General features: G+C 36.2%; 1 protein-coding gene across 10 annotated transcripts in view; it reads left to right on the top strand.

Annotated features, from left to right (window-relative positions):
* MTHFD2L (methylenetetrahydrofolate dehydrogenase (NADP+ dependent) 2 like) overlaps window positions 1–15,585 on the top strand; it is a 186,183-nt gene that overhangs the window by 40,121 nt on the left and 130,477 nt on the right. For 7 of the 10 annotated variants that reach the window (XR_013417179.1, XR_013417180.1, XM_078001754.1 and 4 more), the window contains 3 exons: window positions 1,134–13,834; window positions 14,570–14,754; window positions 15,347–15,469. Coding sequence is in view for 8 of the 10 variants with exons in the window: in XM_078001754.1 (XP_077857880.1) it covers window positions 13,809–13,834; window positions 14,570–14,754; window positions 15,347–15,469 (334 nt within the window). In the remaining 2 variants the exon portion in view is untranslated. 10 annotated transcript variants of the gene reach the window in all.

Genomic DNA, 15,585 nt, shown 5'->3' with positions numbered 1-15,585 from the left:
ATCCGTCTTAACAAGATGAAAATATATCTTCTTGACCCAGAGCCTGTGAGTCCAGAAGAACCTCTGTTTTCAGACTTTCAGGGCTTCCAGAAATGCGCTTTCATTGCTATTTTATGTCCGAAGATTGTATCTCACTCGAGTTTTTGTATCCCCCAGTGCCCAGCACAATCCCGAGAAAAAAGCAATGATAAACACACTGTTTATTTAATTTAAATCAATTAGCTCCCTATTGTGTACATTTAGATCTTAGTCTTGAGTGGCTGAATTTAAAAATTACTTCCTATAGCGTTTGCTTCGGACATAGTTTCTAGTGACTAGGTCTTCCACAAGGATATGTGAGAAAATAACTGAATCAGAGTTGTGTAAGCTGTAGTAGGGTGGGTAAGAATGTGCCACTTAGTTTGGAACTACCAGCTAGCTCTACTACCTAGGAAAAGCAGATTCTGTAGAATTCTATTTGTATTAAAGAATTGAGGGAGTTATTTGTCGTCACTCTAAATTACTTGTTTGTATTATTATTTTTTGAATTTCAGTTGTTTTAGGGGTGCTTTTCAGGGTGAGGATAACTTGTTTCAAATAGTACAACTTGATTAATTTCCCTTTGTCAGCTTGCTGTAAACAACTCCATCTCCCCATCTTCTCCATGACCTGCATACATTGAATGGAAGTCATTACAAACAACAGTTACAACCCCAAAATTTGGTTGTAGCCACTTGCTTTGTACACACACACACACACCCCCCCCCCCCTCAACTCATGTAGAATTCAGAACTTTTAAGTAATACGTAATGACCTCCTTATAAGTTAAGATAGTTGAGTGCAAAGGTTTTGGAAAGCTATTATCCCCGTGGACGATAACAGTTACTAATTTCAGCCCGGCTGCTTTCAATTCCCCTTGATGCGTATTATAATTATAAAAATAAGTAATATATTTTGATAGTTTTTATTTTTTAAAGACGGCACTAGGCAAGTTAAGATAAGGCAGGGGTTTTGACGCCCTCTTTGTACTGAATACCATCTCCGAAGGTGAGGTTGGCCCCAAGGTTGAGAAACACCTGTGGACTTGTGGGTCTCGGGTGGGGAGGAATTCGGACAGTGTGTTGATGCTTATTGGTGTCTCTTTTCTCTTCTAGGACCAGCAGAGAGAAGAGATTCCATCTTCCAGAGGTTGCCACTGTCTGCCTCCCCACTTGTCCCCATCCACAGTCATCTTTTTTATATATATAGACACACATTAGTTGTCTAGTTCTTCATAGTTAATGTGATTTAAGTCTGACATCATTTCTTTTGCCATGAAATTTACACCTTAGTGTTACTCTCACTGAAAATTGCCTTTAAGTTTGATAAACTCTTATCCCAGTGATATTGACTGTTTTAAATTAACAGATTTGTCACGATTTCTGAGCTATGTAGAGCCTTAATTGAAAAAGTGTCTTTGATTATTTTTTCATATTTTGGCCACATACCTATAATAATGGAATATTTACAATGCTTTTTAGTGGAGAATTTTTTTAAGTAGAATTTCAATAAATAATGTTTGATGGAGTTTGGAAGTTACCGTATTTTGAAGTATCATTTAACATTTTCCTCTCAATGAGTTTTCCTTTAAAATTTGCAATGAATTTGGTTTCCTGTTTATGCATGAGAATTTAGGTCTTATTAATTGGGGGAAATTAATGTTAAAGTAGTAAATAAGCCCTTCTTGTTGCAGCTTATTGTTTCTTGAAATGAATTAACTATCCAGGCAAAAGGTTAAAAATGAAAAAAAAAGTCTTTGTAACTAAATTCTTCCCATTTTGTTGTGGTGTGTGAGCAGTTTACAAATCAAAATGTCCTTGGTTAAAAGTCATCACCTGAGTTTGTGCGCAGTGCTTTTCAGTGTGAGAAGCCTGGTAGCAGTCCATCCCATTTGGGTGGGAAGGTTATAGACCTTGCCATGCTCAAAGCAGATTTGTAGGTATCCTGCAATATGGGCACTTTCACAAACCCCGCTTTGGCTTATTCTCCCTGAACTACTTATTTTAATTAACTAAATGGATATCTCAAGCATTCCATGTTTATCCTGTTGCTCAGTGAATCCTCAGATCGTTAATTTGGTAGATTCTCTTTTTTCTCCTCATCCTATTCTTTTAGCTTTAAAAAAAACTGTGTACTGCCTACAGGTCTTTTGGAAGTTTCACCTTTCTCTTTGTCGCACTGGCATCGGCTTTATAATTTTTGCAGCTAGACCACATTTTAAAAAAATCTACATTTTTGGACCTAGTAAAAGATACTTATTTGTTTTATTTAAGTATTCATGTCTTTTACCATGGGTAGTTAAGTTTAATAATTAAAAAAGACACACTTTATCAGTAACAATGTTCATTATTTTTCAGACTCTTCCCTCTACTACTTACTCTGTATTTCTGTCTCTTCTAACGACTAGGAAAGGCCGTTTCTCAAAATCATCTTCTATTTAGTTGGCAAATTTGATAATGTGGTGGTGTTCCTATCTTCCTGCTATACCTGTTCTACTGAAAATGAGATATAATAGCCATCTGGCTACACTTTTGATTTCCGAGAAATTCTTATGTCATTTTAAATTCAAAAACTAAATATTTCAACATTTGGTCTCATAAGTTTTCTTTGTTCCAGCTGTTCAGAAATAGTGTGTTCTAATATTTCCACAATCAAGATTTTTGACTAAAATGGATCAGTAGATGAAAAAGAGGGACTAGTAGTAATTTTAGATCTCGTTAGTTAATCATGATCTTACTAATAATTTGGCAATTTCTTTAATGACCCAAATCTTTGTTGTTCAAATGCCTTGAAGTTGTTATTCTTTCATATTAGTACTCTGATGGGAGGATGAAAACAGCAGAAAGGAGCAACACCAGATGATCTTTCCATGGGCACATACTCTTTCAAGGAATCCCACGGAACTCGTGAAATTACGCTTTGGCTTAGAGATAATTAAGTTGTGGAGGGAGGTTTAAGAGAGGAGCTTGGGTGAAATTTGAGCTGTAAATGAGTATGCTAAATTAAAGAAATGATTAGTAATAAGTGATATTTGCTGTTAAGAAATTCACTTGGGATTTGAGAAGACATTGTACATGCAAGGTAGAAAACTTTATGGTCAGAATAGAACACAATCTGAACCTAAATTAACAGTAGTGTTAAAGAATTCAGGGCAGGGTATTATCCAAGAAGGCTTAGCCAGCTGCTCCACTTAAGGTTACATCATAAGTGGTTTCTGTGTTGCTATTGTTTTTATTAGCATTTCAATGACTGCATCATGTTATATTAAATCAATTGGCCCTAACTTACCTAACCATCTTGCTGTTTTTTAATGTCTAGTTCTTGGAAAATATGTAATAATTTACTCTCAGATTGAGGTCATGTTCTTGTCAACATCATACCAACCAGGTTTGTTCACTTCATCATCTGAACTCTATGTAGGTTTCTATAATTAGGCTCATTAGAGTGTTCCTAGATCCAAAGACTATCTAAAGATCTAAAGATTCATAATTCTAAAGTGAGGGCGTGTGTATAGTTTGCAACAGATGTTCTCTCCCCACTTTTTTTTTTTTTTTTTTTGCTGTTTGTAATTAACTGGAACTGCAATGAATGCCATCATGCTTTTAAGGAATTCAGTTGTATTGTTGAAAAAGACATTTTTCTTAATATCTAAGGAGCTCTTGATGTTAAGCACTTTGCTGAGATTTTGCACATACAGTATGTCCTTCCATCCTCACAACAACTAAAGGAGGTAGATAGACACTATTACTATCTATTTCCAGTTAACAGATTGAGAAATTGAGGCTTAAAGAAATTAAACTTGTCCAAGTTGACACAGTAAATACATGGTGAAGACAAGGCCTGAACCCACATCATCTTTCCAGTGTTCTTCTCTACAGGCAGTTTATAATTATTGACTTATCTCACTTTTGCTTTTTCTTCTTTTTGAAACATTTATTAATATTAAATCTCATAGAACTTTTGTGAATCTCGAAAGCTAATTTGCATGTATATTTTACAAATTATTTTGTTAGATTCCCTCAGTTTGAGATGTTCTTAACCTAGGACCTTATGGATAGAATTCAGGGGATTCATAAACTTGGATTGGAGGTGACTAACTTCTAATAAATTTAGCTTTTCTTTTTTCCATTGTCAGTGTTGGCAACAAATACATAATATCATTAGTACATGTGACTTGCTAATATAATTTACAAATACTTCAGTATCACGAAGTTGAGGCAGATACCACAAAACATCATCTGCACATCACTATTTTGTTATGGTAGTTAGATCTACCACTAGATTCTGTTATTTAATACTTTTTTAAAAAAGCATTTGATAGTATTTCAGTAAAATTGGTTTTCCTTGTACTTTGTATTTTATATTGAATGTTTAAAGGGATTGTTCTGGGAAAGAGTCCACAGGTTTCAGCAAACACGCCAAGAGCTTTTGTGGCACAAAGCTTAGCATCTAAGGTTCTTTCTGACAAAGTTCGTTTGAAAATGAATGGATATTGTTTAAGTAGTACAGAGTCAGAAAGTTAACTAATTAAAAAACTGAGTATCAAGAAGAGTCATATTTAATGAAAATAAGTTATTTTACTTTTTATTGATTTGCAAATGTAATTTCTAGTAAAATTACTTCCAGATGTGAATATGGTACTTGGGGTATGAAACGAATTTTTTTTAAAGAGGCCATAAACGTAACACAGGTATACATTTATTTTAACAAGATACCTCAAAAGACTCCCTATACTGGTGATTGGTTTTATTCCCTATGGAATTTTGCCGTTTTTGGGGGGTTTCATTTCTCTTGTGCAAACTCAAAATACCAAAGATATGCCCTAAGATGTAAAGCAATTAAACTGTATGTTAGGTCCTGGGTAGAGCTTGGAATTGTCAGTCATTGTATTAGGATTTTTCATCTTTATAGAGATAAAATGGTTCATTGCAGCTCTAGTTGAAGTTGTGAATAAAGATGAGATTGAAACTAAGATGTAGATATTTCAAGTATACGAATTATAAAGATGTAGATTTTTCAAGTATACAAATTAAATAAACTATTGATCTTGACTAAGTTTTATTTGTTGTTATGCTACTTTTTTGTGGAAGAGTATTTTGATACATAGAAATAATCCCCCCCCTTTGTTACTTTGCTCTAGTTTATTAAATACATCATTTGATTCTAACAAGCATAGATAAGGTGGTTAGTTTATTTTCTGGAAGTACAAGTAAACAAGCCCATGGAAACAGCACTAAGTGCTGAAGACTCTCTGCCTCATAATGTTTCTGGTTATCGAAATATGTTTCCATCTGTTATTTAGCAGAAACTAGCAGAAAGAGCCACTTTTGCAAACCAGCCAATGAACTTTTAGCTAAATCCTCTTATGTAATGTAAGGTCAACAAGAGAGTATTCCTATTAAGTAGATGAAGAAATTGCATGCTGTTGAGAGAAGCTAAGTTGCTTGCCTAACTTTATTATTGCTACTAATGGTGACCCAGAGCTCTGATGCTCAGGACTTCTGATTTCAGGTGAGTAATTTGTACTACATAGTGCTGCCCTGCTGCTCACTAGCTGCCACCTCCCTTCTTTAATTTTTGCCTCCTGATGAAGCCATATTTCGTGGCTAGCCCAGCAGTAGGCAGGGCTCCTTTTCTTGCAGCCTTTGGGGGAAGGTCGTTTCTGCCTTTGTGGGAAACCACCTGAGCACGTAATGACAGGGCACATCATGTAAATAATATCTAAGGGGTCAAATGGATTTTGTTTTTGATATGCATTAATGCCAAGGTCACTATATAATTTGTTGACCAAACTAGCACATTTTTTAGAGTAAAAAGGGGCATGAATGTAATGAAAATTATATATCTGGAATATTTATTGGCTTACAAATATATTAATGAACTTATAGTTTCAAACCATTTTCAAAATTAACATTTTAAGAGATAATTTATGTCCTTATATGCTAAAATAAAAATTTATATTACATGAATATTCAGCATGAATAATTATTCCTGGTGCATATTCACTTACTTGAATCAATTTCTTAGCTGTATCTTTTAACACCTTGATACTGATAATTTTCTGAAAAAAGTTAATAAGATCTTATGCTTTATTATTATTATTTTTTTTTGAGATGGAGTCTTTCTCTGTCACCCAGGCTGGAGTGCAGTGGCGTGATCTCAGCTCACTGCAACCTCCGCCTCCTGGGTTCAAGCAATTCTCCTGCCTCAGCATCCTGAGTAGCTGGGACTACAGGCGTGCGCCACCACGCCCAGCTAATTTTTGTATTTTTAGTAGAGACAGGGTTTCACCATATTAGTCAGGCTGGTCTTGAACTCCTCACCTCATGATCTGCCCCACCTCGGCCTCCCAAAGTGCTGGAATTACAGGCATGAGCCACTAGGCCCGGCCCTTATGCTTAATTTTAAAATTAAATTTTCTGCAGTTTTCTTAACAGTTGCAAATAGAGTCTTTGCTTTAGACAATGGTTATTTTAGTTTTAAAAGTACTGTCTCTATAGATGCTGAAGCACACATAAATTGCTAAATGGAACAGTCTTAATTCTACGTTTTGCACATTGAAATGGGAAGATATTTTAGCCTAAATATTTTCAAAGGTGCTATCTTGGTGTATCTTTTCAAAGTACTTTTCTTTGACAAATACTTACATAAAAGTCATCAAATAAGTTGTTTTTGTGTACGGTTTTAAAACTAGTTTGCCATATTTAGATATAGGAAAATTAAAGTTTTTCTCAATTATATTCCAACATTTTGCAAAATAGTAATTTATTCAATGAAATTTTATTCAGTAAAAAATATGAGCTCCATTAGAAGATTCTTTTCAGACATTGAACTATTAATTGCCATTATAGATGTATTTATTTACTAATTCTACTGTACACAAAGTTCCACAAACTAGCTGGCTTGAAACAGCAGAAATCTGTTTTCACACTTCTGGAGGCTGGAAGTCTGAAATCAAAGTATCTGTAGGCCCATGCTCTGTCGACTAGCTTCTGGTTATTGCCAGCAGCCCTTCGTGTTCCTAAGGAGTTTGCAGCTGCATAACTCCAGTCTTTGCTTTTGCCTCTGTTGTCAAATGGTTGTCTTCCCACTCTGTCTTCACTTCCCTTCTGTGTGTATGGGTCTCTGTGTCTCTTCTCGTAAGGACAGAAATTAAAATTACTTGTGCATTGTTTGAGCTATCATTTTTTAAACTGGTTTACTTCTTCCCTTCTTTTTGAAGAGATAACGTTTGTTTGTAAGCTTTGGTTTCACTGATTACAATTCAATAAAAACTTTACATCTGAAGGTGTCCTTACCCCCATTTAGTCTATTTGTTGAATATGTTGATTAATAGTTTCCAACAACTTTTGAAAAAAATGCAACAAGTGTTGCCCATCCCAGTGCTAGGCCAGCCCCCACAGACACAGCCTGTAGGCTACTCCTTGCAGACCCAGGCTCTAGGCCTGCACTAATGCCGGGGCAGCATCCAAGGATTCCAGCTTAGCCACTGCAGACTTAGGCATCAGGTAGAAACTCATGGACCCACACTCTAAGCCTGCCCCAGTACCAGGTCAGCCTCCATAAATTCACGTCCAAGCCTGTCCCCAGGGACCCAAACTCGGGACCCAACCCCATGGTTCCAGGTACGAGGTCTTCCCCTGCAGATCTAGGCACCAGGCCCATTCCAGGGGACCCTGTGCCAGCCCAGTCCCTACAGACTTGGGACCAGGACCATTCCAGTGCCAGGCTGGTCCCCATGGGCTCAGCCTCAAGACCTACCCCAGTGCCGGGATGGTCCCTTTGAACCTAGGCTTCAGGTCTGTGTTTGCAGGCCCAGGCTCCAGGACTGCTCCTATATACCCAAGTGACAGCCCATCCCAGTGGACCCACACACCAGATTAGTCCCCTGTGAGTTGAAGTATTAGACCCACCACCTGCTGACCTAGGCATCACCTGCCAACCAATCCAAGGGATTTAGCAACAAGCCCACCCATGGACCATGCCGGATGGCCCATCAAGAATCTCTAGACCCACTGACTGGTGAAAGGCTTTCCCTACTGAAGCCAGCTTATAAAGACTGGAATAGATGCCTACTTCTTCAAGTGATAGACACCAATGAAAGGCCACAAAGATTATGAGCCATGAGGGAAACATGGCACCACAAAAAGAACAAAATAAAGTAACAATTGACATAAAGAAATGGAGAGCTACAGGCTGCCTATCCAGAGAACACAGACAACTAGACAATATCAATGATTTAAAATACTTCAAAAGGGTAAAAACAAGGTACTATGGGAGCTCATAGCAGAGTCCCAGGGTACAGGGTTTGGAAAACATTACCAGAGTGTTTTACGAGCTGAGACTTGAGCAATGTGTGGGACAGACTTGGAAAAGTGGTTGGAGAGGTGAGAAAGAGAAGAAGGAGTTTCAGGCAGAGGGAAAATTATATGTGAAGGCCCAGAGAGAACATGGTGCAGTTCATGAATTAAAATATGACTGGTGTGTAGTATGCGACTCACTAAGCATAGTGTTCTTTAGCAATGAGGCTAAAGTAGCTTATGCAGAACTTTGTAACCCATAGGGAATTTGGATTTTAGTTAATTTTCCCCCCAATTTCTCATGTCAAAAATGTTGGAGTCATGTTTGCCTTCTGTTTTTCTTTTTTTCATATCCTACACCCAATCTCAGTAACTCCCAATGGTTCCACTCTCAAAATAGATTCAGAATCAGACTACTTAGCTCCTCCAAGGCTACCCCTTTGCCTAACTCCCCATCATCCCTTGCCTGTTATACTATACTAGCTTCTTAGCTGGAGTCTCCATTTCTCCACTTGATCTCATAGAGTCTATCCTCCATATTTTCACCAGTTATTTTAAAAATGAAAGTCACGTCAAAATCTCTGAATGGCTTCCTGTCTCACAGTAAAAGCCAACATCCTTTCAAAGGCCTGCAGGGCCTTATGTAATCTGATGTCCCACTCCTTCTCTGACTTCATGTCTTATCCCAGTTCACTTGTTCTTTCCACTGCAACCATTGACTTGTTGCTATTTCTCAAATATTTCAGGTATGCTCCTTGCTAAAGGCCTCCATACTTGCTGTCCACTTCCCTTGGCTTAGAATGCTTTTCTCCCAGAAATCTACATGACTTATTTCATTTCCTTCATTTCTGCCCACATGTTACCTGATTTATCAGAGAAGTGATACCTTAACCCACCCATATAAAATAACTCTGGCCCTCAGATAAGTTGTTTCTCTGCCTCATGTCACACATGATATATTAAATACCTGTTGTTTTTCAATATGCTTATATCTTCTTCAACTAGAATATTGTTTCCATAAAAGTAGGTAATGGTTTTGCGCCCTATTATTTATATGCCCAGTGCCTAAAATAGTTTTCAGTGAATAGGAGGCTTTCAACATGTGTTTATTAAGTGAATAAACAATTAGCATGTGGTGAGGAGTTTTAACCAGGGAGATGATGTAATTGAATTAGAAAACAATCACTCTGGCTACAGTATGGAAAATGGATTAGAGGAGATCAAGACAAGCTAGAGAGAAATTTTAGGAGATGTATTATTCAGTGGCTGAACATTTGAATTGTTGCTGATGTTTAACCTATTTAGCTTTTCAAGAATTTTCATGTTGAAAATCTAATTTGTTTATGCGCTAAAGTAATGAGAATGTATGAGTTGACCAGTTCTTCCAGCACATGGACTGATACAGGCACTCTCCCATTGGACCTGCATTAATTTGAGGTTGCTTCATTTTTCTTCTTATAGTGACTCCTACGGAGCTAGGCTTGCTGAGTTCTACAGTGACTGATGGAGTCAGCTGGAGGGGCCAGTTGCTACTAAAAATGCTCAGAAACCTAACTCCTAATTTACCCATAAACACCAGCTAGCCCCGCTGTATCACGTCTGCTATAATTAGTTAGCAAGCTGACTTAGCACCTCAGTGCTATAATTTAAAGTAAACCCTGAACAGTCTTAGACATGAGTATACATGGTACAGTTAAGTTTAATCTGTATAAAGGTGTCTCTTTGGAGTCTGGGAATCCGTTTATGCTACTGGTCTTCTCTGACACTCTCCAGGTCATGCAGGTTACTGTCTAGGTCATAATTAGCCTGGATTATATTCAGTGATTGCCAGCTTCCCAGTGGCCTGTGAACAAATGATTTTGTTTAATAGTGAGTGAATCAATAATGTCAGCAGTAGCATCACTACTCACATGCTATAAAATGCAAGACAGAGTTCAGATGTTTTTATATTTTAAAATAAAATGTATATTCCTTACCGTGTTAGGTGATTTCTAGTTTCTTAACAGATAAATCTGCTTCTATAATAGTGTTCTACCCTAAGAAAATATTCCTGACACAAATTGATTTATGGAAAGTTTTTTTTTTTGTTATTACTTATAAATGAGTTGTGCTGGAATTTGTTGCTGTGTCTGCAGTACTTAGTATTTGCTAATATACAAGGTCCTTGTTATCTTAGTGCCAAAAGGCTGCTTAAATGAATTCATAAAATGTCATCACCAGAAATTCATAGGAAACAGTGAAAAAAGTTTGTTACTTTACTTTGAAAAATAAAGACCTCAAAAGTTTTATTTTATTTTAACTTGATTTATCTATAATTACATACAAAGTGTTGGAAGGTACAAAGCAGAAACTACAAAAGATCAAGAAATAATAGCTAACCTGAATAGCCCTCTATATTAAGGAATTTAAGTTTGTAGGTTTAAACCTTCCCAGAAAGAAAACTCCAGAATCAGATAGCTTAATGGGTGAATCATACCAAACATTTAAGGGAGAAAAAAATGCCAATTCTTTACACACTCTTCTGGAAATTTGAAGAGGATAGAATTCTTCCTAACTCATTCTATGAAGCCAGCATCATCCTGGTATCAAAGCTACTTGATAACATTATAAGAAAAGAAAACTACAAAGACCTCTTACGCACTTTTATGCAACAATTTTAACAAAATTTCAGATGAAATCCATGATAATCTGGAAAGGATAGATACATAATAACCAAGTGGGATGTATCCCAGGAATGCAAGGTTGGTTTAACATTTGAATATTATTCAGTTACCATATTAACAGACTAACACTCGAGAAAAACATATGATCATCTCAATAGACATAAAAAACATTTGGCAATATCCTCATACAAATTCTCATCAAACTAAAAATAGACATAAATCATAAACTGAATGTATGACTTAGGCCCATAAAATCTAGAAGAAAACACTGGAGAAAACCTTTGTGACCTCGAGTTAGGCAAATATTTCTTTTATACAACACTAAAAGCATGGTCCATAAAAGGAAAAATTAATAAATTGGAGTACCTTAAAATTAAGAACTGTTCTAAAAACACAAGAGGATAGAAAGGCAAAGCGCAGACTGGGAGACAATATTTCAAACCCCATATCTGATAAAGGACTTGAATCTAGGATATACAAAGAACTTCAAACATTCAAAATAGGAAACAACCTACTAAACAATGGGCAAAAGATTTAATTATTTAATTTACCAAAGAAGATCACAGATGGCAAATAAGCATATGAAAAGATGTTCAACATCAGTATTCATTAAGGGAATGTAAATTTAAAGCAGAATGACATACCACCATATGTCCACTAAAATGTCAACAATTTTAAAACCTGACCATCTTAAGTGATGACAAGTATATGGAGCAACCAGAACTCATGTACTGTTTGAAGGAACACAAAGTCGTACAGTGTCTTTGTAACATGGTCTAAGTTTTTAACATATTTCAACATACACTTACAATATGACCTTGCCATTCTACTTTGAGATATTTGCTCAAAAGAAATTAAAGCAGCCAGGAATGGTGGCTCACACCTGTAATCCCAGTGTTTTGGGAGGCTGAGAGGGGCAGATCACTTGTGGCCAGGAGTTCAAGACCAGCCTGGCCCACATAGCGAAACCCCATCTCTACTAAATATACAAAAGTTAGGCATGATGGCATATGCCTGTAATTCCAGCTACTCGGGAGGCTGAGGCATCAGAATTATTTGAACCCAGGAGGCGGAGGTTGTAGTGAGCTGAGATCTTGCCACCGAACTCCAACCTGGGTGATAGATTGAGACTCTGTCCCCCCCGCAAAAAATATATTAAAACATATGTGTTATAAAATGTTTGTAACAGCTGTATTTGTCATGATCAAAAACTGGAAAGAACCCAAATATCTGTTAATAATTACCATTGAATGGATAAACAAATATTGGTATATCCATACAGTGTAATACTACTCAGCGATAAAAAAGAAATGAACCATTCAAACATGCAACTACGTGAATTAAAAAATAATTATGCTGAGTGGAATTAGCTGGCCAAAAAAGAGTATATAGTATTTGATTCAATTTTTATAAAATTCTTGATAATACAAACTCATATATAATGAACAAAAGAGATTGATTGTTGCCTGGAATGGTGAATTGAGGAGTGGAATCTGGCAGAGACAGGTGAAATGGCAAAATTTTAAAGGTGCACCTGGAAAGTTTTGGGAATGATAGACATGTTCATTTTCTTGACTATAGTGATTTCTCAGGCATATACATATATTAAAACTTGTACACGTTAAATATGTCCAGTTTATTTTACAGCAATTATACTGAATAACACAGAAATGAGACAGCAGAACAAGATTGATATATTGAATTTATCATGACATCATGTCTTGAAAGCTATTAAAATTTTAAGAGTAGACAAAATTAGAATCAAAAGTAGAGTTTACTTAGAATGTCTAGTTGTGATTGTATTGTCTATCCAATTTGCTCAGTTATTTACTCATAAATTATGATTGTTATTAAAATACACTTTTGTGTTAAACTAAAGTGGTTTTCAAACATGGTCATACACAAGAACCACATGTAGGAAATTATTAGATGTGCAGATTTCCAGGTTTTACCCCTACCCCCAGGAATTCTGAATTGTAGATGAGGTTGTGGGGTCTTGAAATCTGCTTGTTGGATATTTATAGCACCTGCCCTCATTAGAAAATTAAAAGTGTACAGGTACCACAAAGAATTAAGGTTTATAAGGCTTCCTTTCCTCCTCCTCTTTCTCTTCTGCGTCCTACTCTTTAAATCCTTTTCTTCTTTTTCGTAACATTTATTGACCTACATTTGTTGTTTTTTGTAGTGATCATGTTTTCACCAGGCCGTTCAATAGTGAAAGGACAGGGGCAGAAGGAAGAAGGGACCACCTTCTACTTTATCAGATACCTTTAAAAAATAAACACACAGTAAGAGCAATGTAACTCACCACTTTCAAGTTTGAGGTCATGGAGAGCAGAAAAGCCTTTCTGGGAAGTATTTCTTTGTGCCTTTCCGGAGATAGTTTATATCATCTATCAAAATATAGCACTTCTTACCTTCTGAAATACATATAAACTGGCAGGAAGTAATCTTCTGTGGAAACTTATTCCATTAGAAATGATGCCATTGCATCGGGGAGGTACTGAACTATCTGTTTACTGACCTGATCACCACCATAATCAGTGACAAGCATGGCAAGACTCACAGCTGTTGTCCGGGGCCATGCCTGGGGCCATGGAATAACATTTTTCTTTGAGTAAGTTAAAAGAGTTGTGTAGTATAAACCTCATGACTTCAGCATCTTTTGTAGGATATGCTAACCAAAAACGAACTGATTTCACCTTAGGGTCGCAAGATTGTGGGGCTACGTGTATACACAGTGGAGTCCAGTCTTCAAGATGGTTACCAGTTTTAACTAGGCTGTGCTGATCTGCCTCTTTAGAAAAAATAGCAGAACTTTAAATTTATGCAATATTATAGTCCGGATTTTGGGTATGTGGTTTGATAATTTATATGAATACATAAATGTGTGTATATGTATATGCATATGTATGCATATGTGTGTATAATATATATGTTTTATATATATATATGTAGTACATAAGTGAAAGTTGTGAAGAAATGTACACTGTAGTTAGCATCTTAGTCTATTTGAGCTGCTATAACAATACCATAGACTGGTTGGCTTATACAAAAACAGAAATTTATTTCTCATAGTTCTGTAGACTGGGAGGTCCAAGGTCAATACACCAGAAGGTTCAGTGTCTGGTGTGGGCCTACTTTTTGGTTAATAGATAGCTGTCTTCTTGCTATGTACTCACATAGCAGAAGGCACAAGGGAGATCTCTGAAATTTCTTAAAAGAACACTAATGTCACTTATGAGGGCTCTATCCTCATGGTATAATCACCACCCAAAGGACTTGCCTCCTAATATCATAACATTTGGGGTTAGGATTTCAACATATGAATTTTGAAGAGACATGCACATTCATTCTACAGCAGATAGATTATACTGTAGAACTAAATAACAGAGTTGCAATCCTTCACAAAATTATAAAATATTTATGAACCTGAAGAGTAGGTGTCACTATAATTGAAAAAAAAAATCAAACTTTGGGTGCTTGGAGAATCATGGTGGTTTTGTTGATTTTTGTACCTTAAATTTGCACAGTTGAATATTTCTTATTTTCTTTTAAGTATTACATTTATTGTTTTGCTTTCCACAGACATGAAGCCATTATTATATCAGGAACCGAAATGGCCAAGCGTATCCAGAAAGAAATACAGCGAGGTGTGGAATCATGGGTTTCCCTTGGAAACAGAAGACCTCACCTCAGTATAATTTTAGTGGGAGATAACCCAGCAAGCCATACATATGTCAGGAATAAGATAAGAGCTGCCTCTGCTGTAGGTGGGTATGTGTTTTAGTTGTAATTACTACTAAATATGTTTTCTGTTTTTCCTTCAAATTGTGATAATTATGAATGATAATGATCAAATAAGTGCCATTTGAATTGCATGTGTTATTATTAAAGATTATTCAGTTACCAAAGCTTTATGTTAATTTCATATGATTTTTTCTTCCAATTTCTTGTAGGGTTAATTCAGTGTGTTTTATATTCTATGGCAAGATATGCAAAGAATAGTTTACATCTAAAAGGCCTGCTTTCATTATATTTGCTTTAATTAAATAATAAACCTGGCTTGTTCACTCTGTTAAACTCGGCCTAATAGTTGTGTGGTAGCGATATTTTTATTGTCTTCAAATCTACTAACAGTAGCTTATCTCAAACAAGAACAAATTGTCACCTGGCATTCCAGGTCAAAGAATGCATGTGAATCAAGAGAAAACACTTGTACTATTGGAATAATCCTTCCTGGTGATGCATGGAACATCAGAACCTTTCATTGCAGTAGAAACAGTCCCACACTGTGTTAGACACTATTGATGAAAAACCATATTCAGTTAGTCAAGTGACCTTCTCTGCCTGTTTTTCTTCTAGGTATTTACAGTGAGCTCATTCTAAAACCGAAGGATGTTTCTCAGGAAGAGCTTTTGGACATAACTGATCAATTGAATATGGACCCAAGAGTCAGTGGTATATTAGTTCAGTTACCACTACCAGGTACATAATGCTCTTCTATTTATCTGGTTTTGTTAAAAGTGAAACAAAGGGCATCTTTCAACATCATATCATGATACTGCAAGTAATTTATAAAATACATTCAGAAGGGGACTAGC

This window comes from Macaca mulatta, chromosome 5 (assembly GCF_049350105.2).
Source record: "Macaca mulatta isolate MMU2019108-1 chromosome 5, T2T-MMU8v2.0, whole genome shotgun sequence".
Taxonomy (NCBI): Eukaryota; Metazoa; Chordata; class Mammalia; order Primates; family Cercopithecidae; genus Macaca; species Macaca mulatta.
Note: the sequence above shows the minus strand (reverse complement) of the source record. Positions and strands in the feature narration are given on the sequence as shown.